This window comes from Epinephelus moara, chromosome 20, assembly GCF_006386435.1.
Source record: "Epinephelus moara isolate mb chromosome 20, YSFRI_EMoa_1.0, whole genome shotgun sequence".
In the NCBI taxonomy this organism is placed as follows: domain Eukaryota; kingdom Metazoa; phylum Chordata; class Actinopteri; order Perciformes; family Serranidae; genus Epinephelus; species Epinephelus moara.
The window spans coordinates 28,707,776-28,734,354 of record NC_065525.1 but is presented as its reverse complement, the minus strand read 5'-3'; the positions used below and the strand labels follow the sequence as shown (position 1 = coordinate 28,734,354).

At 41.4% G+C, this 26,579-nt stretch overlaps 3 protein-coding genes across 5 annotated transcripts in view; 2 read left to right on the top strand and 1 right to left on the bottom strand.

Moving 5' to 3' along the window:
- Positions 1-831, bottom strand: part of galk2 (galactokinase 2) — a 4,370-nt gene extending 3,539 nt beyond the window's left edge. The window contains exons 1-2 of the mRNA XM_050074141.1: positions 543-831; positions 357-445 (exon numbers count right to left, since the gene is read on the bottom strand). Coding sequence (XP_049930098.1) covers positions 357-445; positions 543-592 — 139 coding nt within the window. The 5' untranslated portion in view covers positions 593-831. The remainder of the gene's footprint in view (positions 1-356; positions 446-542) is intronic.
- Positions 832-1,817: 986 nt separating this feature from the next.
- On the top strand, positions 1,818-18,636 carry cep152 (centrosomal protein 152). Of its 3 annotated transcripts, none has more exons than XM_050073633.1 (28): positions 1,818-2,408; positions 2,588-2,708; positions 4,409-4,515; positions 4,643-4,703; positions 4,797-5,117; positions 5,379-5,514; positions 6,178-6,318; positions 6,836-6,975; positions 7,270-7,470; positions 7,557-7,704; positions 7,885-7,976; positions 8,094-8,257; positions 8,424-8,625; positions 8,964-9,068; positions 9,154-9,284; positions 9,378-9,506; positions 9,592-9,727; positions 9,909-10,094; positions 10,184-10,444; positions 11,290-11,421; positions 11,509-12,162; positions 12,640-12,715; positions 12,873-13,040; positions 13,121-13,205; positions 14,544-14,623; positions 15,065-15,221; positions 15,309-15,412; positions 15,535-18,636. In XM_050073633.1, exons 2-28 carry the CDS (start codon positions 2,622-2,624, stop codon positions 16,317-16,319), a joined length of 4,989 nt encoding a protein of 1,662 aa, XP_049929590.1. In that variant the 5' UTR covers positions 1,818-2,408; positions 2,588-2,621; the 3' UTR covers positions 16,320-18,636. The 3 variants fall into 3 exon arrangements, with proteins under 3 accessions (XP_049929590.1, XP_049929589.1, XP_049929592.1); XM_050073632.1 differs by having other exon boundaries at positions 4,797-5,126; XM_050073635.1 differs by lacking the exon at positions 11,290-11,421 and having other exon boundaries at positions 4,797-5,126.
- Positions 18,637-18,759: 123 nt separating this feature from the next.
- LOC126408201 (long-chain fatty acid transport protein 2-like) overlaps positions 18,760-26,579 on the top strand; it is a 15,753-nt gene continuing 7,933 nt past the window's right edge. The window contains exons 1-8 of the mRNA XM_050073637.1: positions 18,760-19,299; positions 21,591-21,800; positions 21,891-22,046; positions 22,228-22,352; positions 22,440-22,634; positions 22,722-22,812; positions 24,556-24,754; positions 24,841-24,938. Of these exons, the coding sequence (XP_049929594.1) occupies positions 18,843-19,299; positions 21,591-21,800; positions 21,891-22,046; positions 22,228-22,352; positions 22,440-22,634; positions 22,722-22,812; positions 24,556-24,754; positions 24,841-24,938 (1,531 nt within the window). The 5' untranslated portion in view covers positions 18,760-18,842. The remainder of the gene's footprint in view (positions 19,300-21,590; positions 21,801-21,890; positions 22,047-22,227; positions 22,353-22,439; positions 22,635-22,721; positions 22,813-24,555; positions 24,755-24,840; positions 24,939-26,579) is intronic.

Here is a 26,579-nt window from a genome sequence, read left to right as displayed (position 1 = left end):
TCCATCCCTTTATGACCACAGTGTACCCATCTTCTGATGGCTACTTCCAGCAGGATAACGCACCATGTCACAAGCTCAAATCATCTCAAAGTGGTTTCTAGAACATGACAATGAGTTCACTGTACTCCAATGGCCTCCACAGTCACCAGTTAATAAAGTGGCCGGTGAGCAAACGTGACTAGAAAAACGTTGTCAGCAGACAACTCAGCAGGTTTAAGGAGCCTAACATTTGTTCTTTGAGGTCTGCTGTGTCTGGGACAAATACAGAAACATCAGCCAAATATGCTTTCATTCCCAGCCAACTGTCTTGACTCACTAAGTAACTAACTAAACCCTAATGTATGAAATTAAATTACCTATTAGGTTGACTCTTCCGGGTGCACATGCATAGAAGAGAGGAGATTCTCCATACTTTGTTTCAAAAGTATTTTTCAGGTTTTGCAGCCTATAGAGAATTACAAATAAAGAAATTAAGTGAGAATCACATTCATTTCCTTCTGTCTCTGTCTCACTGACAATCAGTAAATCTCTCTGCTACTCACCTTTCATTAGCGCCAATCGCGACCTTTAACTTGGGTGGGTTTGTGGCCATTTCTACCTGTTAAAAGTAACTACGCCTGGACTTCTTGTTGTCAGACAGGAGAGCTCACAGCTTTCTGCAGGTCCTGGACGCGATCAGCTGACTGTCACAAGAGGATCCGGGACACCGAGCCCGCTGACCTGCGGTCAGTTCTTAAAACATGAGTTCGGCTCAGTTTAGACGTGTTAAGTTCCTGCTTGTAACAGAGGAGCTGACTCTGAAACAGTTCAGGCTGTGGCGGCGAAAACACGGAAGTGTGTGGACGACAGGGGGCGTGGTTAAACACGTAGGCAGTAGAGTGTATATGATGACGTCACAATATACATTTATATCAGATTAATATCAACTGGTTTGCACAAAGTTCCCATATTTGTCTTATGTTGTGTTTCTGCTGTTATGTTTTGAATAAGGATGTTAAAAGAAATCTAAAAAAAAATAAGAATTTTAGATTTAGATTAATTTTAGATTTAGATTAATTTATCTTATCATTTTAAAATTGTATGCATTTAAAAGCAAAATTGTGCAATTTAAATACTGACCCCCTCAATTCCTCATGGGATGATGGTTCAATAATTCACTATGGGACACTGGTGCCATGTCACTATTTCACCACAAGATGGGAACATAATATTAGTGTAGAATTTTTTTTAGAAACCTCAGGATTTTTTTTTACTGCTTATAATGTGACCTAAATGTTGTTTCCGAGACACAAGTTGTGTACAAGTGCATCTACATCAATAAGGCTCCTGTGATAAAGAAAACCAAACCACGTCTCTTTTATAAAAGAAAATACAGAGGTTATGCACATAGGCCTACTACTGCTGTGATTATGGATGGCCATTGTAGACCATCCATGGCCTCTTTTTTCCAGTTGTTGGCAAGACAAACACACGAAATGCATTTTTAATCTGCAATTGTCAAACATTGTGACTTTATGTGTATATGTTCTGCAGTTTGTATGGTAAGATGAAGGCAGAACGTTTGCTTGTAGTCACAGATTTTCGAGTACTTATCAATTAATAGCATGTTGCTCTGTTTTAATATATGACTTTTTTTATTTTTTATCATGAAGCAATATTTAAAGAAATATTTGTTTTTAGTTTTCAGTGTTTTTTGTGTGTTTCATACCATGTTCCTTAGCGGCTGGTGGTGTTTGCTTCCTTTTCGAGGTAACACAGCGACTACACTTCCCACAGTTCTACACGCGCTGTTACCATGGAAGCGCCATGGCTAGTTCCGGGACTGGCAGCAGCAACATAAATAATATTAAGAAACAGCTTTACCCTTTCTATTATGCATTGTTTGTTTGCAAGAGTGGACATTAAACGAGTATGTGCATCTGTTAGTGACATAAAGTCAGTTATGGTGATATAAAATCATAGTATATAGTGTACATTCGTTCTGACTGCAGTGATTTGGCGCTGCTAGTGCGCGCGAGTTTTCAAAGTGGGCGAGTCTGCTGCTCTTAAAGAGGACGTCCAAGCGGCTAGCCGGAGCTAGCTTTATAACTTACCACACATAGTTTAAACGTTTCCGCTTTGCCTAAAACTGGTGCCAACCGTTTTGTTTGCCAGCGAATCTACATATTTGATCAAACGTATTTGGCGGAAGGGCTTCAAAGTATGGCCAGCTCGTTTTTAAACTTTTGTCGGCCTCGCTGTTGCTAAGGCAAGCTAACATTGCCACGCTAAGCTAGCTAGCTAGCGTCAGTGCTTTGTAATGTAAACAGTACTGTATGTGGCTAACTTAACTGTTAGTTGATAACGTCGATCAAATAACGGAATAAACAACCCACCTGAAGAGACGTTTGTCCCATTCATACAAACAGGTAAGCTAGCGTTATGTGTTTGTTTTAAGTGGTCTTTATCAGTGCTTTTAACTTTTAGCTAACTAGTACTGTAAACGTTGGCTAACGTTAACTTAATGCTGACCATTTAACGCCAACATTAAACGTAACAATTTCGTTTCCTGTTTCCGTAACGTTTGTTTGTGCACCTCTTTTCACAGGGCACCCTGCTCTGTGAAACTCAGGATCTGCATCATGTCTATTGATTTTGATAGTGCTGCTCTTCAGACACAGCATGATGAAGAGGAATACGACCAAGAGGACTATGCAAGGGAGCAAGAGGTAAGACACTTAATCACCGAACTGTAACGTTTTGTGGACAGACTTTGGGTTACAGATGTGTTAAACACCTGTCCAGTTGTTGTATTACCTGCCAGTGTTATTAAAGGCATTCTTATTGTCTGAGCTCCTGCTGGTTTCCTGGTGATACATATCAACATCAGTTATGCAACATATCAGACGACAGGAAATATCCAGGGCATGCTTGAATTATAGAACATTAACCCGTGGTATGTGCACTCCCCTAGGCATTACTTGTCTCTACCTCAGTGATAACACAATTTCTATTGCTGTTTGCTCACTATATATGCAGAACACTGAAAACTATTTTTACTCCTTTTTAAACATTACACTTGCCAGGTATTTCTTAGTTAACATTGTTGTTTATTTGCTGAAGCATTTGAGGTGTGCACTGTCTGAGTTCCACAAGCACCATCAGCTTCACAGCTAGACAGGCATGCTGTGTTATTACTCACACTTACAATCTGTTGCGCCATGAGCCTGAGCTATTATTGGCTCAAGGAAAAGGCGGCCTTCCAGGTGTGTCACACTGAAACTAGCTCTGCCCTGCAGTTTTACCTACTTTCTCTCTATTAAGGTTACCTTGTTTCTGTGCCTAGCTCCACTTGTAGTTAAGTAACTGAAGCAAGCATGAAGAAACTCTGCATGTCTTACCAGTGGACTTCAGTACTGAGAAGAATGGGACCTTGACCGTTAATTCTCAAATGGATTTTGTTCTTCTTTGGTATAGCCTATTCAGTGTACACAAGTTGGTCAAGCGGAAAATGTTTGCCACCGGTAATTGGAATCTTTCTGCTCCAGTTAATCTTGCTATATGTTTTGCCCAAACAATGGAGTTCTCTGGGAGCAAAACACAGCAGTACCACAGGGAGCCGACAACATACCAGGCATGTTTTGGACATTTCACACAGAGGGTCTTCTCTGCAGAAAGATTAGACTAGTAGGTTATCATGTGGCGTTACAGCTGAAGCAGGAGTGTCTTTTCAATCTTTGTTAAGTGTGTAAGCGGGATAATATGGGTCCTTTGGTTGTGGACACAGTGGAGGATTTGAGGAACATTCAGCAGTCCTTGTGGGAAGTAAGTCCAGCTGACTCTGCTTGTTCCATCACACATGGCTGGTTGTAAAGGAGGCCTGGTCAGTCTGTTACTGATGCAGAGAGTGATTTGACTTGTTTTTGTGTCAGCTAAGATGCATTGATAGAAAATACACTGTTGTTTGTCAGCTCTGATTTTCTCAGTGTGATTGTATGGACCAAAAGAATTGTTAGCACATTTTATACAAACGGTACAAATATTAAGACTGCAACTAATGATTTCCTTCGTTACTGAACAGAGAATCTTTGAAAATGTTGCTTGATAAATGACTAATTATTTATTGAAATGATTACTACATGCTTGAAAATGACATATACAAGAACAAAATGATCATGCATACTAAAACCTGTGCAGAATGTTTTTATCAGCTACACTGAGACTTCCCCTCAAGACAGTAGAACTTTGTTTTAACTTATTTTCGAATCTCTTTAGAGGGAAACTCCACAAATGTATTCCCTGACTCATTCTGCCTCAGACTGTTAGTGATTGCTTTTCTGTGTTGTTTTTGTTTCTATCTGCATAACTTCATAACTCAGTTGCGGGGCAACCTTGGTGACTCATTTCCACGTGCTTTTTTTTTTTGCAGCTGCACAAATTGCTTACAGACCTGCCCGATGACATGCTCGAGGATAGCAGAGACTCCTCCCCAGAGCTGGAGTGCTCTACCTGCAGCAATAAAAACACTGGTGGCAGGTAACACACATGTTGCTGTTAACTCATTGCTAAACTCGGATATCAAGAACTCAGTGTGGTTTAAAACAATCAGACATACCTGATTGCACTGTAACGTAATTATGCTTTTCCCCCTCTCTCCACTCAGTCCAAAGTCCACATGGACACAGCAATGGTCCGATCATCCAAGGCCGACCTCTCATGAACAGGTAGTTTGTTTATTTCTTTTCACTGATAGATTTTTGTCTTCTGAACTCCCAAAGAAAAAAAAAATCACAATTACTGTCACTGTCTTTCTAAAGAACTATGAAGATGACTATGATCAACATGCTGATGATGAGTATGCTTATGAGGATGGAGCAGTTCAGATCAATGGACATCACCCTCAAAGTCAACCTCTGCCTCACACCTGGAACCAGGATCATCAGTTCAACCAGGGAGATTATACATACACCAGCATGGGCACAGAAAAATCTACAGAGACCAATGATTTCTCCGTAGACGAGTATGAGTCCAGACCGTACCCTCAAGGCACTAATAATGCTGTAGTTTATAATGGAGAAGGAGGACGCAGAGACAATCAAAACTATGGGGACCACAACAACGGCAGGAACCATTTTCAAGTGAGTGGAGTATGTCATTGCTGATATTTTTAATAATACCTGTGATTTAAAATGTACTTCCTTGTGTATGGAATACACATTAATTTGTATATTTGTAATAAACATCTTGATATCTGGCAGTACACCAGTGTTAAGCATTTTGTAGTTTTGTTGTGTTTGAAAAAGAGGCGGCAGCGTCATTGTGTAACTTTGAGTTGGTTTATTGAACACAGCAATGCTTATTTTTCAAACCTACTATGTTTCTTGTGTTTTGATCTTCAGAATTTAAAGTCTACACAGTTGGATAGAGGAGTGGATCACCATCCTGCCCATCAGCCAAAGATGTTTACCTCACAGGCCGTTCACCAAGACGGTCAATTTGACCATCTGCAAAGAGAATTCCTTGACTCAACACAAAGTGAGTGTTACTGTCTTGATTTTGTTGCTGGATTAATAGCACACAGGGGTGTGACAGTAACAGTTGAAAAATTAGGTTTTTAAAAATGTCAGTTGAGTAATTCCCTGAACGAGCTGAACATATTTATCCTGTTGAATAATCTGAATCTGAAGAGTTGTTTTGTTGCTACAGTGCACTGTTTTCATGTCTCTGTCAGAACAACTTCATTTTTGTACTACTGTCCACAGAATAACTTAAGTAAAGCAGATCATGAGAGTTAGTTGTATTGCTCAATATTTCAGATCAGCAAAGTTAACCAGTTAACCATTGAGATTCATCAGCCTCGAGACAAACCAAATTTATGTGAGCTCCTGCACAGAATCTGACAGGAAACACTGGGTTCAGTATTTTGTTTCTAAAGTGACTTAGTAAAAACAAATCTTGTGGTTATGCCTGTTATGTTTCTGTGTTATGAAGAGCTGTATTTATCAGCCGGACTGCATGAAAAGTGTAATTTTAATTGCCATTGCTAAGTGGCTTTAAGAGCCTTAATTTGACACTCACACTATTACTGTATAGCACCCACCCTCTCAAATGGCATTGCTGGAAATTAAAACGTCTTCACACTGTTTAAGTAAGGGGCAAGTGATTTATGTCTTGAATATAATTTGTGCTGTATTTCAGAAACGGCTGATAGAGAGCAGCTTGCCCAGCTCCAGATTTTAAACAAGGCTCAGCAGAGGCAAATTGAAGACTTGGAGCGAAAACTGGAGGATTCGAAGCGTAATATGAGATATATCGAGCATCAGCTTGCAATTGCCAAAGGTATGTTTCACCTACTGTAGTAAAGGGTGGGAATCATCATTCACTTTATTACAATGCATAGCCAATGTAAAGTAATGTGATTATACAGATTTTGTGATACTTCAAGGATTGAAATTTAGTGTTGCTGCATGTTATGATACATTGTTCTTTACTGATGCATTTAAAAGCTAACAGTTTAGCTATGAAATGAATAAATCACTCATTCTTGGCCCCTTCAGGAGTTATGATGACAACCTTATAGTTTATCACTATGTCTGACTATTGTCTTTGACACTTGTGCTTTACAAATATGTTTTGTTTTTGCCCATACACCATTAAAAGCTAAAGGGCTGGTCATCTATCGACCAATAGCATCAGACAGAGGGAAATAAAAGAGAATGTCTTCTGACTTGTATATCTGCCCCTTGTGGCTGTCAAGAGGGCCTGCACAGTGGGTCCTGCGCTGGCCTTTTGTGTCCTTGATCTTTTGCTGATCATGCTGCTTGTGGAAACTTAATGTCATTTTTATCATCAATAGATGAAAAGGATGGCCTAGCCGTGAGTCTAAAGGAATCAAGTCAACTGGTTGAAGAGGCCAAAGGGAGAGAGGTTCAAATGCAAAACAAATTGAAGGCACTGGAGCAGCAAGTACAGGTCCTGGCTGAGAGAGACCAGGAGGTAAGTTCTGTACTGACACACACTGTTGCTTTCCTCAGCAATGCATCACGTTGTCTGTAATTAGGAATTATGAAACTAAAAGAGAAGAAATAAAGTCTTAGAAGGCAGTAATCATGAAGCAGTTTATTTAATGTATTCAAAAGCAGTTTTTGACTTAACAGGATTAGAAAATCTGGTATGAAATCATGTAAATGCCTCACTGAAATGTTATGATATGCATACTCAAACTGACCCAAAGTGATTCTGCTTGTATTTGCTTTTTGAAACTTTTCACATATTTTCTTTTGTTTGCAGAACACAAAGAAGCAGAGGGTGGCAGAGGCTGCAGTGGACAGCATGAAGCAGCAGATGTTGGAGCTTTGTCGCTCCGATACCCTGTCCAAAGCGCGGCAGCAGCATGACAGAGACCTTGCCATCATAAAGGAGCAGCATGAGGCTGCACTGTTGACACTGGAGCAGAAGCTCGACTCCACAGCTCAGGCTCTGAGTGAACAGGTCTGCAGTGTCACTGTCACAGGAGATACAGTCGCAGTCCCCTGCAGACATAGTAAACTCCAGTGTTTTTGTGTTGTTGCTTCCAGATTGATGTTGGTCAGAGGTTACGAGAGCAGGTGAAGCAGCTGGAGCGCCAGAGGGAGGAAGAGCAGCTGGAGAGAGCCAGAGTTGTTAACGCCCTTACTCAGCGTCTGGAAGAGAGTCAACAACAATGTGCTAAACTGCTGCAGACGAGTGAGTGAAGGTTGGAGTATACACTGCAACCACCTTTTTTGTCTTTTTTGTAACTTGCTAAAACTCAGTTACGAAGAAATCCCAAAACATTAATGAGTAACGTCTGAGCACGTGTTGTCTTTTTAATTTGCCCAAATCCAAATCATAGTTTCTATTCTGTTGTGGTTCTGTTTGTTTCAGGTGCAGTGCAGGAGATGAGTCAGATACAAGTCAAACTCCAACAGGCTCAATCAGCCAAAGCACTGAGTGAAAACATGAACAAAGTGTTACAGGTTTGCCCTCTGATTATTCTGCCCCATAATAGAACCCCTCTCAAAGCATAATCATATAGAAAAGATGTGCTTAAACATGACTGATTAAACTTTTCATATTTTATTTTTATCCTAAAGGAGGATCTGGCTGATTTGAAGGAGCAGATCACTCTGTATGAATCTGCTGTGAAACACGGTGTCATTGCTTTAGACCTGAGCACTGACTGGGAGAGCCAGCTGTCTGAATCCTGTGTGGATTTAGGATTAAAGAAAGTAAACAGGAAGAATGGCTCACTTCACAGGTACACTGTCATTATAGAGTCACTGTCATCATTACAGTAACTCTGAGCCTTTCTCTGTGTCATTTTGTTTGTGCCACAATTTATATACTGTGAAATTGGCGATATTTCTTCTTTAATATCACCACTCCCTTTAATCAAAATCTGACTTTCCTTGCTGTCTGATCAGAACTGCCCTGGCTAATCTGTCGGACTCGAAGCTGCCCAAAGATGAAGCTTTGCGGCTGCTGCGAGTGGAGATGCAGCGCTGTCTGAGTAGCTTGAAGGGGAAGCGGCAGAAGATCAGTCAGCTGCAGGAGGAGCTCCAGCTCAGTCAGGGTCAGGTGAACGAGCTGCAGACCCAGTTGGAAGAAGCCAAGCTCTGCTCTTCGGTGAGGACTCCTCTACACGACCATCAGATACAAGTTTTAATGTTGCATTGCTGAGCATGGCATTTAACACTGTACTGGCATATACTGTCTGATGGCTATTACTCAGATTTAAGTAGATTAAAAAAAAGAACATGGTAAAATTGGTTCAGATAAGATGACAAAACTATTAAACTAATAAATGTTTTATTCATGCATGTTTCTACCCAGTTGTGTTAGCATAAAAATAAATTTATTTACACCAAAGCTCCTGTAAAAGGTGTGGTACAAGCATGAGACAATGCATAAATACAAGATAAGAGATTAAATTGCTTTAATTCAAACTGTATTTGTGTTCACAGGTCAGAGAGACGAGTCAGATGAAACATCTAGACATAACTGGAGAGTCTCAGAAAGAGTTTATGAGACTACAGGAAGACAAACGACACTTGCAGGAACAAGTGGAGGTAAGTTGTAGTTTTGTGAAATTAATTATATTTTTTGTTTTTAGACTATGTCATGAACGGTGGTGGTGTTATGTCTAAACTCTAGGTGTTAGAGAAGAAGAACACGGAGCTGAGACAGAGTGAGGAGAAGGTGAGGTCTGCCAACTTGGAGCTGTGCACCAAGATGAGGGAGATGATCCAGGAACTGGACCAAGAGAAGCAGGAGGCTGCTCAGAGGTAAGGCACGGAGGAGGAAAATGAGATTCTGTCATTTACTTTACCTTTAATCATCCCTAAGTGTGTGCTCATACAAATTCCCTTTTCATGCAGAGCTGAGAGGATTCATCAGCAGTACAGGGACGACGTGGTGGACCGGGTCAGAACCGAGCTCATGCTGGAACACGATGCTCAAGTTGAACAGCTGACTGCACAGCATCAGCAGCAGGTCCAACAGTTACAGTAAGTCCTGTGCACCTGTTACTAAAAACTGTCGTTATCTGTAAACCTGTGCAGCTCATTTACAGTACATATGACTTCTTCACAGGACCCAGCTGTCTGAGGCCAATGATAAGATTTTGGGTGTGCAAGAGTGCTACATATCCGTCTGCACGGAGAAGGACATGCTTGAAGAAAGCATCCGTAACAGGGAGAAGGAGGAAGCTTTGATCAGGGAAAATGAGGTATGAAAGATCACTGTACACTATTTGGTATTGTTGTGTGTTGACGTTAGTAAGTTAGTGTTTTCTTTTGACTTGGGACACAAAGCTACTATTTATTTCTGACAATTTGTTTATTGCTACACACTGTATTTCACAAAGCTGTTACTGCTGAACTTAGAATAATTGATTATTTGTTTTCCAGCTAAAGATGAGAGAAGAGAGTGGCACAGCTGTGGAGAAGCTACGGGCTGAGCTTGAGGCGCAGCATCAGGCCTCAATAAACCAGCTCAAAGCTCTCTGGTCCAAACAAAAGGAGGCTGAGATCCAGCAGCAGGTGAACTCTCAAGTAGCTTCGGCCAAGGCTGCTTGGAAAGAGGAATTGAAACAGGTATGATTTCCCACTGCCCAGCTCCCTCAACCCTCTAACTGCGATTTTTTTTTACATCAGACCTGAAAGTTTTTGATGCCTCTGTGCAGATGGAGAAGACCTGGGTCCAGAGGCTGGAGGAGGCCAGAACAGAGAGGCACAGAGAGACTGCTGAGGCAGCCTGTCAGACAGATGAGACTGATGCCAGCAGTGTGACAGTTACCGCTGAGGAGCTGGACTCCCGGCTCAGCGCCCAGAAACAGCAGCTGCAACTAGAAGCTGACAAAGTCAAACGCAAAGCTGTGGAGGAAGCCAGGAAACAAGCCCAGAAAGAGCTGCGCGAGAAACACCTGGAGGACATGGCCAAACAGGTCAGTGGGTTTCTTCTTCTTTTAATACCTGTGCTAGTTAAGCAAATGTGCTTTATTGTACATTTTGTATGAGTGGCAACAATTGGAGTCAATCCAATGCCACTAGTATTGTAGGTCACACACAGTTTAGATTTTTACTCATTACAGTTTTAGATGTCCCAACAACATGAGGATTTTTCTGATTCATCCCCCCATTATTTGAAATGAAAAAAATCAATTAGTGGTGCATCAAGAATTAAATGTTGCATACCATGCTATTTCCCAAACATTTTCAGCTATCTTCAGGGTGACCCTGGATCCCTTAAGATTCTTAAAATGTCTTACATACATATGTACTGATTAAAGGCCTTAACAAGTATAAAACTGTCCTAAATTCAGTTCAGTTCAGGGTCTTAAATGTTTTTTTAGTCCTGCCATTAAGAGACTTTTCAGTTTTGGCGCTACAGGAAACGTCATTTTAACAGGAGGGAAACACTATTTGACGGCGGAACTGACTTTGACACAGCATCTGTATGCAGCGATGCCCCTATATTCACCCCCTCTTGGCATTTAGATAATGCAATGAGTCTGTATTGATAAACTAAGGCCAGCTTGTTTGTTTAATTTTTCTGTGCTTAGAGCGGCAAGCATAAAGAGTGTCATTGGTGTCGTTTTACCTTTCTATTCATTTTGAAGCGACATTCAGGTGTTTACCTGGAAAGAGTATGTTTTTGCTTTTGGTATTTCCATTGCAAGTTTTGTCTTAAATGTCATTTAAAAAGGTATTTAAAAAGTCTTAAATTGAACTTGTAGACACCCTGATCTTGCCGTCACCAGGGTTGACAGATTTAGTGTTGGTGTTTCAGGTTGAAGGTGCTGTAACGAGGGCCTACAATCGCTGGATTGAGGATTTGACTTCATTACCAGAATACCAAACCTCTCTCCAAGCAGAGAGGGAGAAATGGGAAGAACTTCTAGAAAAACACACAGAGCAACAGGTAGGACAGGGTTTTATCTTTGTGTAAATGTGTCAGCTGGCTTTTCTTTTCTGATAATATGTTTGCGCCTCGATTTAAATGTGTCAGGTATCCCAGGCCCTGAGGAACGCAGAGGAGCAGTGGCACAAGAAGCACAAGAACCAGCTGGAGGAGCAGACCTCTGAAACACAGAGGGTGGAGGAGCTCCAAGAGGAGGTGGCAGCTCTACAGAGTCAGCTGGAGCAAGGAAGGAGAGAGCAAGCTGCCCTGCTGAAGGCTGAGCTGGCCGGAGCCAGAGCAGCCTGGAACCGAGACAAACAACAGGAGATCTCTGTCATCCAGGCCCGCACTGAGAAGGTGTACCAAAGCAGGCTGCAAGAGCAGCGCAGAAACCTGGAGCAGGCTTTGCAGCAGACCAGGGAGGATACTGACCTCCACAATAAGGAGCTGCTCCTACAGATGGAGGCCAAGATACAGCAGAATCTGAGGGCCCGAGAGGAGGAGTGGAGAAGTCAGCATGCAGAGAAGGAGCAGGCCCAGAGACAGCGGGTGAGAGATGAATTACTAGCAGAGCTTCAAACTGGTTTGGCCAAGGTCCAGTCACAACTTCTCAGGGATCCCAGAACAGATCAGTGGGGCACTGAAGACACCAAGAGGACCAGCGGGGCCACATCAGAGGGCACAATAATGCACATCATCCAAACATCCTGCAAAGACATGGTCAACAGAGCAGTATCTCAAGCCAAGAAGGAATGGACGAAAGTGAGTTTCGATTGGATTATTATGTATCTGAAAATAGTGATTTTATCTGTATATGATTTAGGAGGACTGGCTGTGCTCAATGATTAATTTATTAAAGCTGCAAAGAGCAAAGATTGTTGTAACACAAGAAGTACTGCAAGCAAAACACTAGTTTGATACAGCTGCAGGAAAAAGCAACAAAAAAGGGAGAGGCTGTTGGCACACTGAACTTTGCAAGTTTCCAAGTAATTATTAATGCAGTATTCCACCCTTAAAAGTCTTTGTCAAGTTTTAACTTGTAGGTTGAAACATTGCAATAATTAAAACTTGTGGGTTAGCAAATTATTATTGTGCCAACAACCTCGCCTCAAGTACTTCCATGTTTTAAATGCTGCAGCATTTAACTGTAATTTGTCTCAATGTGCTGTTTTATTAAGTTGTGTCTTTTAATGTTTATGAGTTGCTTTTCCCTTGATGGTTTCATTGGTGCCCCCACAGATAAGTGAGGAGAGACTAAGCCGTGTGTTGAAAGAAACGCAGGAGCAGCATGAGAGAGAAATCGACAAAATAGAAAGTAAGAAATGCACTCTTATTGTCTCTTCACTAAGCAGGACGTTGTAAACTCTTTCTACTTAAATCCATATGACATGCAGTGTTAATTATTTTTATTAGACTATATGGTGTAGTGCCCATCAGCAGGTTTACATGATAATATTGTCCACCGTTTCCAGGCTCTGTGACGCAAAGGAAGGAGCAGGCTCGCTGCAGGACGGAGTGCGCTGAGACTTTAGGTAAGCTGCAGAAGAAGAACCAGGAGCTCCAGAGACACTTGGAGAAAGCCTGTCGTCAGCTCCAGCACAGCGTTCGAGAGCACAAAGCAGCCATGCAGCGTCTGAAAGGTATTTAATGCATTTAAAATGTTTCCTTAAGTGTCATTTAAACAGATTTACTCACCGTATGATGTATCTGTGTCTTGTAGATGAGCATGAACGCAGCTTACAAAAGTTAAAGGAAGGACACCTGCAGCAGCTAGAGGAGGTGAAGAGAACCCAAGAATCCTCAGGGTTGGTGTTGTTTTTATCATTTCTTATCTGGTGTTCAATGTCCAATGAGATTAAATTAAATATTGTTTCCCTGGCTGTTCATTGTTGCTCTGTTTATTGTTACATGTAACATTATTCAGAAGATAATTAGATGTATATTTTTTATATCAAATGCTGTCCCATGTTTCTTCATTTCAGTATTTTATTTTAAGCATCTTGCATTTTAGGGGCATATTTAGATTTTCCATCGAATAAAGTGGTATAGATTTTTGGGACAACAAACGTCTCCCATCATATTAAATATGCCAGTCTGCTGTGATCATTATGATGACTAGCTCAAGCAGGACTTTTACTTAAGTATATTTAAATCAAGTCCTATTAGACATTATGTCCAGCTCTGACATTGAGATCCCTTCAGAAACCTTACCAAAAAGCATTTGACAGTTACCAAGTTTACACTTTCGATTGAGCTACAACATAATAAGCTAATTGTAAAACGTAAAGATACTTTGTGTTTTAAAGGTCCAGTGCGTAGGATTTAGGGGGATATATTGGCAGAAATGGTAAATAATTGTGTGTTTTCATTAGTGTATATTCACCTGAAATTAAGAATCGTGTTTTGGTTACCTTAGAAGGAACCGTTTATGTCTACATATGGAGCGGGTCCTCCTCCACACAGTCCCCTGTATTGTTTCTACAGTAGTCCAGAATGGACGAACCAAACACTGGCTCTAGATAGGGCCATTTGCTTTTTCGCGTCGGCCACAGTAGTTCTCCTACACGCTGGGCACGCAGGAGAAGTTTTAGTTGGTTGTAATCTCTAACCTCACCACCAGATGCCACTAAATCCTACATACCAGACCCCTTAGGCTACATACGTTTTATTTCTTTACAAAGCCCCGACTGTAACAGATTTTGATTTTTAATAGGTGAAGAAAGCTGAAAAAGCCAAAAATAATTAAGACTCTTTAATATACAAAAGATTTATATGGTTAAGTTCTGAAATATTTAAATACAGGGAACAACTGGGAAAGCTTAATGTTTGAACATGTAAAAATAAATTCCTTAAGCTGCCTTTGTTTGGGTGGCAAACAAAGTAGTTACTTTAAAATGGCTGAATGTGCACTCACTGTTATAAGTGATTACAGTGCTCTGAAAAACAACCATCAAATCTTCCGTACATTACTTTCATAAAATTTCTTATTTCATATTTACAAGACCTGACTTTAGTGGACAATAGTTAAGTTCTCCTAAGCGAGAAACTGGGTATGGTGATAATAGCATTTCACAGTTCACAGCAGCAGCTAATAATGAATTTTAATACAATGATGGCAACAAACTAATTGTTCCTGCTTACAGTTCTGATCACCAACAAAATGTCCAGCAAGGCCTCGAGGAGATGAAGCAGCAATACCTGATGACTGTGGAAAAGATCAGAGGTTGGTAATGGTGCTGGTTTTCGATACAGCTGTGTGGATTATGTATTTAAGGAGACCAGAACTTATGTAGAGATGGTGCAGCGAACTAGACACTGTGGGTGCCTTTTTATTATGGCAATGTGTCTCTTCCTCACATCTTAGCAGTGAGGATGTGAGAGAGAGATGTGAGGAAGTGACGTGAGTACAAGTTTAAAAATCCATGGTTCCATTGCATCGGTTTTAAGTGATGTCAGGGGAGAGGACGCGAGTTAGCATAGTTTAGCATACTGAAAAGCACCCTGTGATGTCCTGAACAATACAATGCATTTGTTACGTCCTCACTTGTGAATATGATGCAGGTTTGCATGTCTGTATACATGTGCATCAAACCTCATGGTGTCATTTTCTTGTGCATGTACCTAGTGAAAAGCACAGATCATAATTGTGGGTTTTTCATGGCAGGAGACATGCTGCGTTACCTTCAGGAGAGTCGGGAGCGAGCAGCCGAGATGATCCACATGGAGGTGCAGAGGGAGAGGCAGGACACTGCCAGAAAGATGAGGCACTATTATCTGACCTGTCTGCAGGAGTTACTGGAGGACGGAGGAAAGACTACAGGGCAAGAGGCCATAATCGTCCTAAACTTGTTTGCTTGCTTCATCATGGCTCCTCAGGCTAATTGTATTTATCGTCTTGTATTCTACAGGGCTGAGAAGAAAATAATGAATGCTGCAAGCAAGCTGGCAGCCATGGCTAAAGTGCTGGAGACGCCTTTAAAAAGTAAATCTGGAAAGAACTTCAGTTTACAAAGTGAGTCCTGCTGTGCTGAACTGGCGTACTGTATAATGTTTCTTTTTTGCTTCACAATGTCAGTGTGGTGGGAAACTGTGTTTTGTGTTAACATTTTGTTTGTTTGATGGCTGTGTTCACAGCTGACTGCCTTCCAGGAAGAAACGCAGGTTTCACCAAGAACCAGTCAACACTAACTGAGCTCCCTGACATGAGGCCAGAGGGAAGATCCAACAGGGAAAAGTCCTCCGCTGATTCAGAACAAAAACAAACTGCTGCAGCAAGGACAAAACCTCTGAGTCACCAGGACATTTCTGCATCTGAGGAGGCGGCCTCAGTAGATGCAGCGCTGAAACCCCAAACTGCTGCTCACACACACCTCTACTCTTACAAACCTTCCCAACAGATTGCTTCTCCATCCCAGGTCGAGTTTGTCAACGTGTCTGTGAGGAGTAAGAGCAGGGAGATGTACCTGCAGGGAGCAGACAACTGCAACGACTCAGAGCGACAGAGCAAACCATTCCTCATCCAGGAGGCTCCTGTCAGAGACGAGAGAAGGAATGACTGGAGCATGACCAGTTGTGACTCAGACACTGGCTTCCATGTTTCTTCACACTCTTACTCAGGGAGGAAAGTAGAACCAGTGAAGCCCTTTTCCGTCTCCGCCGCATTCGCCAGTGACTTAGGAGAGTTTGCTGGCCTCACTCCGGATGTTTCTGACCTTACTGTTTATAATGAAATTGCCAAAAACACACCCCACACCCAGACCTTGAACTTGCAGCATGCAAAGATGGGTACACACAGAGAGCCCACCCCTGGCTCTGACGGTGAGAAGCAGCATGGAGTTTGTTTCAGGCCTCTGTTCTCTGAGTTGAGACAACGCCAGCAGGACAGCGGCTTTGACAGTCCGTTCTACCAACAAAAATGACCAAGTGAAGGGCAGGTAGGAAGAGAAGTTAGGAGGCGAGCTTGGAAATGACTTGAGGATTTCAGTTAGCTCACCAAATAGTGCCTTTAATACAGTGTATAAAGTTTACACGATGTAGGACCTTTGCCTTCATAGCTTGTTAAAGGAATAGTTTTACAGAGTTGTGTGAGTTGGGCATGAGTTGGGTGAAAAGATTGATAGCACTGTCATGTCTGTATATTGGGTATAAATGCTAGACACGGCCAGTTCGCTGTTAACAGCTTGTCTCTGTCCAAAGGTAATAAAATCCACCTATTAGCACCTCTAGCACTCACTCATTAACAGATTACACCTCTTTCCTTTGATCCATACAAAAACCAAAGGGTCAAATTACAACAGTAGTTTCATGTTAAATTATATGCTGGACATTTCCAGGAGTATTGTTGTCACTGTGATGTTGCCAGGCAACCAGTAGAGACTGCCAAGAAATGGAAAACAAAGGAGATCTAACTTGTAAATGAACATTGTTGAGGTTTAGAGTTACAGATGGGTCGATTGTGTTACCTTGGGACAGAGCCAGGCTCGCTGTTTCCACTTTTGATGCCAAGTGAAGGGAAGCGTACCTTCCAAACCCTGACAATGACACGATAGTGGCATCAATCTGTTCATCAAACTCAACAAGAATGCGAGTTAGTGTTTTTTATATTTGAGTAAAGCTGCACATTGAAGCAAAAGTGTTGAGTTTTATAGCCATTTTTGGGGAAAGAAGCAGTGGCTACATTTTGTACCTCTCACCTCAGGTACACCACAGAGCTCTATAAATATTTGCTTGTTTCTTTTGGCCTCATACACTCCTTTTCAACCTTTCAGTCTAGCTGTAAACACGCAGCTGCAGGTCTTGGATCTAAAGCTCAGCGAGGCCCTCAGCAGTATTATCTTTGTCTATTTACTTTAATAGATAAGGTGTTTCTTCTGCAGTTGCTTGGAAGTGACTCCCATCACAGAGAGCGCTTTGAAAAAAAATGTTTATAGTTCAGAAGTCCCAGCTGTGCCTCGAATGATCCCGGCACCTTATTGTACCCTGAACTAGACCAGTCAGTGCTGGTGCAGGTTCAAGCTCATATCAGTCTTCTGAGTTCTGTTTCCTCTCTGTCTGAGTCCACTGTGCCTTTGCTTTTATATTTTTAAAATATTTTATATCACATTAATGAAATATGCTGTGCATAGATTGTTTTTTTATATATATATATTTATTTCATTTTAATAAATCATTTCAATATAAATTAAGGAAGAATCATTTGTCATGAGAGCAGAGCCTTTACTGGAAATCATGTTAAAGAAAGTAGTTTATATCAGAGATTACTTTTGGTAAATACAGTCCTACTTACTTTAATTTAAACCATTGGAGGACAGTGAACTCATTGTCATGTTCAAGAAACCAGTTTGAGATGATTTGAGCTTTGTGACATGGTGCGTTATCCTGCTGGAAGTAGCCATCAGAAGATGGGTACACTGTGGTCATAAAGGGATGGACACGGTCAGCAACAATACTCAGGTAGGCTGTGGTGTTTAAACCATGCTCAGTTGGTACTAAGGGGCCCAAAGTGTGCCAAGAAAATCTCCCCCACACCATTACACCACCACCACCAGCCTGAACCGTTGATACAAGGCAGGATGGATCCATGCTTTCATGTTGTTTACACCAAATTCTGACCCTACCATCTGAATGTGGCAGCAGAAATCCAAACTCATCACACCAGGCAACGTTCCAATCTTCTATTGTCCAGTTTTGGTGAGCCTGTGTGAACTGTAGCCTCAGTTTCCTGTTGTTAGCTGACAGGAGTGGCACCTGGTGTGGTCTCCTGCTGCTGTAACCCATCTGCTTCAAGGTTCAACACGTTCAGAGACGGTCTTCTGCAGACCTTGGTTGTAACCAGTGGTTATTTGAGTTACTGTTGCCTTTCTATCTTCTTGAACCCTCTGGCCATTCTCCTTTGACCTCTGGCATCAACAAGGCGTTTTCACCCAGAGAACTGCCGCTTGCTGGATACTCAGACCAGCCCGTCTGGCACCAACAACCATGCCACGTTTAAAGTCACTTAAATCACCTTTCTTCCCCATTCTGATGCTTGGCTTGAACTTCAGCAGGTTGTCTTGACCATGTCTCCATGCCTCAGTACTCTTGAGTTGCTGCCACATGTTTGGCTGATTAGTTATTTGTACCTAATAAAGTGGCTGGTGAGTGTATAAAATGTCTTACATTTTAAACCTGTAAAAACTGGAGCCAAGTTGAGTTTAAAATGTAGTTCAGAGTGTGTGTGTGTGTGTGTGTGTGTGTGTGTGTGTGTGTGTGTGTGTGTGTGTGTGTGTTTGTGTGTCACACAACTGATTTGGTTAATATGTTGAGCACTTTCCAGCCCTTATTCTGATGTCTGTGCTCCTCCTCTGTCCTTGGGGCCATTTATGCTCCGACCCTCTTTTTACCTCAGCAGATCTCAACATTGAGTCCTACACACTGGTGTCTGCAGCTGTCCACTGATAAACATGATTATCTGGATCCTGCTTGCAGCTGCACTTCTTGTCGCCCTTTTCCTTCGCTATCCTTACTTTATCCAGGATGTCCGATTCGTGCGGGATCGGTTTAAAGCAAGGGAGCTTGTCTTAAAGTACACGCAGACCAACTACTCCATCCTGGACCGTTTTTTTGAGGTGGTGAAAGCGCAGCCACACAAACCCTTCGTGCTTTACAAAGACGAGACGTACAGCTTCCAGGACGCGGATGAGCTGAGCAACAAAGCCGCACGAGTTTTCCTGCAGATCGGACTCAAAGAAGGAGACAAGGTCGCGTTGTTTCTCAGAAATGAGCCCATGTTCCTGTGGATGTGGCTGGGCTTGGTGAAGATCGGATGTTCCGGTGCTTTTCTCAACTACAACATTAGATCCAAGTCCCTGTTGCACTGCTTCAGCTGCGTCGGAGCCAACACTCTGGTTGCAGCTGGAGGTAAGAAGAAGTACACACATCGTGCACTGAGCAGTAACTGTGCAGAAACTTAGTTACAAGCAGTGTTAGGTTACTTTTGCAATATAATAGGTCACATATCACTAGTTACCATCTTAATAAGTAATGCAACTTTTTGAATTATTTCATTAAAGCAATGCAAATAATTACATATGATTATTCTCTTTTAAATAAATGTTTTAAACTGGGCAATTAAGCTGAAAAATGTCCCGCAACAGGCCAAAAGAAGGCACACACCTTTGTAATCACTCACATTTTGATTAGTAACTAATTTAATCACGTCCAGCTATCAGTACCAGGTATCAGTACCATTCCTTTTGTCATTATCAGTAACTGCTTATCCTGGTGCAGAGTCACAAGGGGCTGCAGCCTATGCCAGCTGACACTGGGCGAGAGGCGAAGTGTGTCATTATAGCAAAGATCCAATAATATGTGATACATGTAAAACTAATCTCATAGAGTAGGAGAGAATTCAGTGTTTGCCTCTAAAATGAAGTGAAGTATAAAGAAAATTGCTCTAGTAAAATCCAAATACCTTAAAATGGTACAAAAAAGTAGAAAACATTATGTCTTATGAGTTATCTTCCACCCATGGGTGCCTCTCAGTACATGAAGGAACTTTTTAGTTTGCTTTCTTCCAGGAGCACAGGGCTGCATTTATGTCATGCAACCTGAATGTAACTTAAGCTCCACATGCAGTTTACTGTAGGTTTATATCCTCAGATTAAGCTCTGATGCATTTAGCATTTATAATCTTGAGCAGGAGTGTAACTGAAAACACTGCAAGAAACAGTGCATGAAAATGTTGATTGCATGAAGTCGGTGTAATAGCTTTTGTAAAGGCTGTGGGGCTGGTTATGTGCTTTCCACTGAAGAGTTAGTCATTCATATGGAGCCTAACAAAGCAACATCTGTCCTCAGAAAAAAGGAGAAACTTGGGTGAAAGAGAAGTGTCTTATCAAGTTTAGCTACTTCATATTTCTCCCTTACATGTCAGTCAAATATTGCACTTTTTATTGCACTGTGTTTCTTGAGAGCTTAAGTTGATTGTTATATAACAGCAGGAGTGTCAAAGCTGAAATTTAATAGTGGGCAATGAGCTTAAAGCAAACACCTATTGTGTTGTATTGTTAAGATGCAAAATGTCACTGGGATCCCATTTCCCTTCACTGAAATTCCTTTTGTCTGTGTGCCAATGTCTCTGACGCTCTATTTTTTTTTCTCAGCTCACTTGCGCCAAACTGACTCTCTGTGCCAAGTGTCACTCTGTCTGCTGCGCTCAGGTTATAAAAATAATTGATAATAAGTAGGGAACCACATATTTATATTATTATTATGTTTTTAAAAAAATGCTAGAAACATCTGGTAGACCGAATCACATCTTATGATGGGCCATCTCTGGCCTGCAGTTTTACAAAACATATTATCATTTTATGAAATAAAACACAGCGTTAAATCTTACGCCAGTGATTCCCAATCTTTTTGGCTTATCACCCTTTACAAAAATGGCAGTGCCTAGTTGTCACCACTGATTGTCGCCCAAACAGATGAGAGTATTCAATATTCCACAACACATGCAAAGATAAAATAAGAAAAGTCCCCAAAAATGAATACTTTTTTCCTTATCCTTGTTTCATATGGCTAGAGAAAAACTGTCTGATGATATATGGTATAAAGCAAACTTACTGTCTCATGAAGAAGAGTTACAATATTGAGCCTTATGTGAAGTATAATTTAAACAAAAGACAGTTATGCTCAGGAGCATCACCATTAGCCTTAGAGCTGTAGAGACCAGTAGGTTTAATGATACTCAGAGGAGGACAGACATTGTTTGATGTCTAACATTGGTGAAATTATTTTACTGTCCTTCATATGATGATATCAGGGACTTTTATGAGTAATTTTAGATCTTCAATTAAAATTTGATAAACATATGAGGAATATTTCAAAAACAATAAAGATGAACCTTAATTGTTTTAAATTGATAAGGCACCACATACCCACACAGGCAGCCCAGTTATATCATAAATCTAAATTTGGACAATCAGCTTTTTCCATAAAGGGCTGTCAGCTCTGGAACAAATTACCATGTGAAATCAAACTGATTACAGATATAAAGTCCTTCACAACAAAGGTCAAATGCAGGTTAAACGCAAACCAGAGCTGTAGCCACTCTTAGCTGAATGCGCTTAAACTTTTAGGGGTATTAGTGTAAGTGTTTTGGTGTATTGTGGTATGTGTACTTGTCTTCTGACTTGTGGTTTTATCCCCAGAGTTGCAGGATGCTGTGGAGGAGGTCCTGCCCACTCTGCTGGAGCGGGGGATCACTGTTCTCACCCTGGCTGACCGAACCGAAAACGCAGACGTGCAGAGCTTCAAAGAAAAAATGAACCAGGCCCTCTCGGGGCCTTTACCCAAGGGTTTAAGGTCACGTGTGAACGTGATGAGTCCTGCAGCCTACATATACACGTCAGGGACAACAGGTAAGCTCCCTCAGGTGTGACATGTTCGGGATTTATCAGTAAAAGAAACCGGACCTACATCACATGTGCCTCTGGTTTGTCTTTCAACAGGTTTACCTAAAGCAGCAGAGATCTCTCACGCCAGACTGTGGTTCGTAGTTTGCTTCATGTCTAAAATGGGAATGACCACCAAAGATGTGATCTACATCAGCCTCCCACTCTATCACACTGTCGGCTTCATTGGATTCACTTCAGCCATTGACAGAGGTACATACCAGGGCTGTTAACACTGAGTCACGTTCTGCGTGACCCAGTTTTTTACAAAATTTTTCTACAAAAATCTTAGATCAGGAGTTTCCAAAGTTTTGATGACTGAGTGCTATTTTAAGGGGCCTGCGTATGACCTCCAGCCTCCTTTTAATATTCGTCATCTTGTTCCTGTGTGCAGGTATCACCATGGCTCTGAGGGATAAATTCTCTGCATCTAACTTCTGGGACGACTGCAGAAAATATAACATCACTGTCTTTCAGTACATAGGTGAAATCATGCGCTACCTCTGCAACACACCAAAGGTATGAACTATATGTCACAACATTAACGGTACTCTCACATTAAAGGTCACAAGAAATAAAAAACAACTGTTGTTTCCTCCCTGACAGAAACTCAATGATCGAAGCCACAAAGTGAGACTTGCGATAGGCAACGGGATCAGAGCTGATGTTTGGAGGGACTTCATTGACAGGTTTGGAAACGTCGAAATCAAAGAGTTTTATGGAGCAACTGAGGGGAATTTCGGTCTGGTGAATTACGTCGGCAAGATCGGAGCTGTTGGCAGACACTTCTACTACTTCAAGGTAAAAGTTCATATTTCATTTCACATTGTGAAATAAAAACCTGTGAATCAATCAGCAATGTTTGATGGCTTTTTTCTTATCTTGCAGAAGCATTTTCCTTACGCTGTGATCAAATTCGACATAGAAACAGCAACACCTCTGAGGGATTCTTCTGGTTTCTGCATAGAGGCTGACAAAGGTGCGTTAGACCCAGGGCTGTAGGTACCACTCAGGACACGGAGGTCAGGTCCTCAATTTTTGTTTTGTTTTTCCTCGTTAATATGGAGATTTGAAGTTCAGTTGAGGACACCAACGTCATGTCTTCAGTTTTTTTCTTCTTCAGGGCTTATGGATAGTTAATAATTGACTTTACACACAGTGTTTTTTAACAGATTCAGTGTCCTTACATTTGATCATTTTATACCAACAAATTTAAGTAATGCAGGGATAGAATAAAATAAACTGACAGAGTTTATCCCAGGTGGACTAAAGAATAAGCTTACAAAACAATCTCTAGATTATCATCTGTTAACAGCTGTTTTTAAATGAATGAGGGATTTAATAACATTAATAGAGCGACTCACAGTGCACCGCAATTGTCATTGCTAGTTTCAGGCCGACACAGTTGTCATTGTACCGGTTAGTGCCAACGTTGTGTAAGCAGGAAATGCACTTGCCCCCATGGCTTTGTAGGTCATAAAATGAGGTGTTGTCAGGAGCATTGTTGATGTATTGCTATTTTTAGGCAGTGAAAAGTGATTGCACCATTGACCTGCAAAAACCTGGTCTTAAGTCAGTGATGCAGTATTTTCCTGCTTTTTAAAAGGCGTGTTATTCAAACAGTAAGATGCGCCTACATGGGCGGATTCACAACCAGTGCACACTCTGCTTGTTACACACACACAAGGACGAGCAGATGGGTTGAGGGTGGCTGAAATATGACCTCATTAATGAGGAAAATATTAATTACATTCTCTTTACATGTGACCATAGAAGAACTGCAGAGAGAGACCCTTTTTTTTTACATTTACACACGAGGAGCAGCGTAACTTAATTGATTTTTTTCAGAAGCTAAAAGTTCAGTTTTGTTTCACCTGTCAAGTTTATAACTATATAAGTGCTCAGGCATGTCATTGCACTTAAAATAAGTTATTGCACTAAAGAAAAAGAACTGTAATGTGTTTTAGTGGGTTCGCTTCAGCTCAAGTTCAGTATGGTGATGGCTTTGGGGTACAGACTGTGTATGAATCTTGTGGTGCGTGTCTTGATGGACCGGTAGCATCTTTTGGAGGGCAACAGTTCAAACAGGTGATGAGGAGGATGGAATGAGACATGCATATCATTAATTAAGGGTCTAAATAAAACCCCTTTGCCCCTTGCGCCGTACTTTGTGCCCAGATTATGTGTCGTTTAACTAGCAAGTGGAGTTGGACATGCCCTAAATGCACTTGCAGTTCACTTTATACCAGCACTTAGATGGTTTAAATAGTGCCCAGAGAGTCTACAGCCATGTCAGCAGCTCTGTGAGGCTCTGCTTGAGAAAAATACTCATATAATCAACTCTCCTGTTATCGTCCCGTTTACTACACACTGTCTGCCCTCGAAGATAACAGGAGGGTTATTCATTTCTGTTGCGATTTTCAGTGGTGGTCCAACTGACACATTAGTATTTCAAATGCCTGTTTGTACTTTTAGCCAAGTGTTGGGTGATTCAGTGCATCAATAAAAATACCGAAATCCGTTTTCATATCCTTCTAAATCTGTAAATCTGTCACTGTGCTTTACAATTACTAAACACAGTGAATGTTTTCAATATGCTGGTAAAACGCCAGGGCTTTCTATCTACTGTTTATTACACCTCAACACAACTGGTTTTATTTGTGCTTCAACACACTGGTGCCAAAGCGAGTTACAGGATCACTTTGTGGTTAACCCTCTGCAGGTGAGCCTGGACTTCTGGTCACTGAGATATCACCGTGCGCTCCGTTTGGCGGTTATGTTGGAGACCTTCAGCAAACTGAGAAGAAGAAGCTGCGGGACGTCTTCAAGAAAGGAGACTTGTACTTCAACACTGGTGACCTGCTGCGCATTGATGAAGAAAATTTTTTCTACTTCCACGATCGAGTCGGAGACACTTTCAGGTGAGCTCATCCTTTGGTTTCAGCCACCTACTTTAAAGTGAAGCTTAAAAACCTGAGTGCAACGAGTGATTTATTTTAATACATAGATGGAAAGGAGAGAACGTGGCTACAACTGAGGTGGCTGACATCCTCACAGTGGTCGACTGCATTAAAGAAGCCAACGTGTATGGAGTCACAGTGCCAGGTAATTATCGCTCTACATCTTCTCTTTTTTTGTCAGCAGCAAAGTGTGAGAGCAGAAATAGTCTTCATTCATTCATCTTCCATAACCACATGTCCAGTTGGGGATCACAGGGTGGCTATCCCAGCTGACATTGGGCGAGAAGCAGGGTACACCCTGGACAGGCTGCCAGACTATCACAGGGCTGACACATAGAGACAGACAACCATTCACACTCACATTCACACCTACAGACAATTTAGAGTCATCAATTAACCTGCATGTCTTTTGACTGTTGGAGGAAGCCAGAGTACCCAGAGAAAACGTCTGTCACAATGTCCCACAGCCTAGTCTTCAAATTTCTGTTTTGTCTAAGCATTTTATAGACAGTCCAACACCCAGAGATATTCACTTTACAATAACATGAACAAAGAAAAATTGGCACATTGTTTCAGCTCTGAGGTAAACTTCATTTCAGGAACATGAAGAACCTGAGCCAGCTTTCAATATTTCATTAAAGGTCGTCTTTGTTTGAAATAATTCAGATGTTGACTCTATTTAATTCCTCTCACATTTACATTCGTCTGATTGCCTCAAATAGATTTTCAGCAGAAACTTGATTTGAAATTATTTTCACTCCAGAGTTGATTAGCTTTGAGAAACTTCTGAAAAACACCTCCCATTTATGTTTTTCAAGGGTGTTTTTCTTGACTGAGCCTGTTGTTACAGACTGACAAGACCTGCCCAGTTTCTTAGAGAAAGGAAATGCAGCCTTTTGAAGCCTCAGTTACACTTTCCACACGCTAGATCTCACGGACATATGCTGACGCAGAATCCTGGCAAGGAAACGTCAAGGCCAAACGGTGGAATTACAGTCTCCAAGTCCGTCACGTTATCCCATGGAGCCCTAAAAGGAATTTTCCCATAGACTTGCATGTGAAAAAGACATCTGTAAATCCACAAATTATCCTTTTTTGAGCATCAAGAATTTTATCCATTCGGTCCAATAACATTTAGACAGTGGAGAAGAGCAAGAGCTCACGTTAGGGGAGTGCTAAACCAAGAGTGCCTAATGCCATTATCGATTCTGCTTATCGGTCTGATTCTTTATCAGTTCCCTCATTGATTTCTGATCACTTATCTGCGTGGAAGAAAAAGTAGGTCTGTGACAACTGTGATATAATCTCTAAGTCTGAACAAAGTGTACAAACAGATTAGAAATAAGGCGTGCATGTGACTCAGGTGTCCTCTGTGCCACTGTGTAACTGTTTTCTTAGTCAAAGACAAAAAACCTGCTCAGCCTGTGTCGAGGAAAATGTTTTACCTCAGTGACAAACTGTTTCACACTGATTAATAGACCCCTGTGTGTAAATGTCACAGCTACTCATCCAGGAAGACATTCTTTGAGGTGCTGAGGGGATCAGGGCAGATTGAGAGCTTTGTTGCCACTCAGACATATTGATTAGCCCGACTCACAACCCACTGTTAGCTTTTGATGTAATAATAATAAGGACTAGTCCATACCCATTGAGTGCACAGTTGCCCACGTACAGTTTCACATGGTGTGTGTTTGGGATACAGGTCATAGGAAATTGCAGATTAAATAGTCAACTGAACCCATTAAGAAGAGCAATGTATTCAGACAGAGTTTTTGTGAATTTGATA

Bases quoted from the DNA above. Each gene is read 5' to 3' on its own strand.
- cep152 (XM_050073632.1), top strand. From the start codon at position 2,622: ATGTCTATTGATTTTGATAGTGCTGCTCTTCAGACACAGCATGATGAA. The intron at 6,319-6,835 runs GTATGTTTCACC...TATCATCAATAG, and splicing joins TCAGCTTGCAATTGCCAAAG to ATGAAAAGGATGGCCTAGCC. The intron at 8,626-8,963 runs GTGAGGACTCCT...TTGTGTTCACAG, and splicing joins AAGCCAAGCTCTGCTCTTCG to GTCAGAGAGACGAGTCAGAT.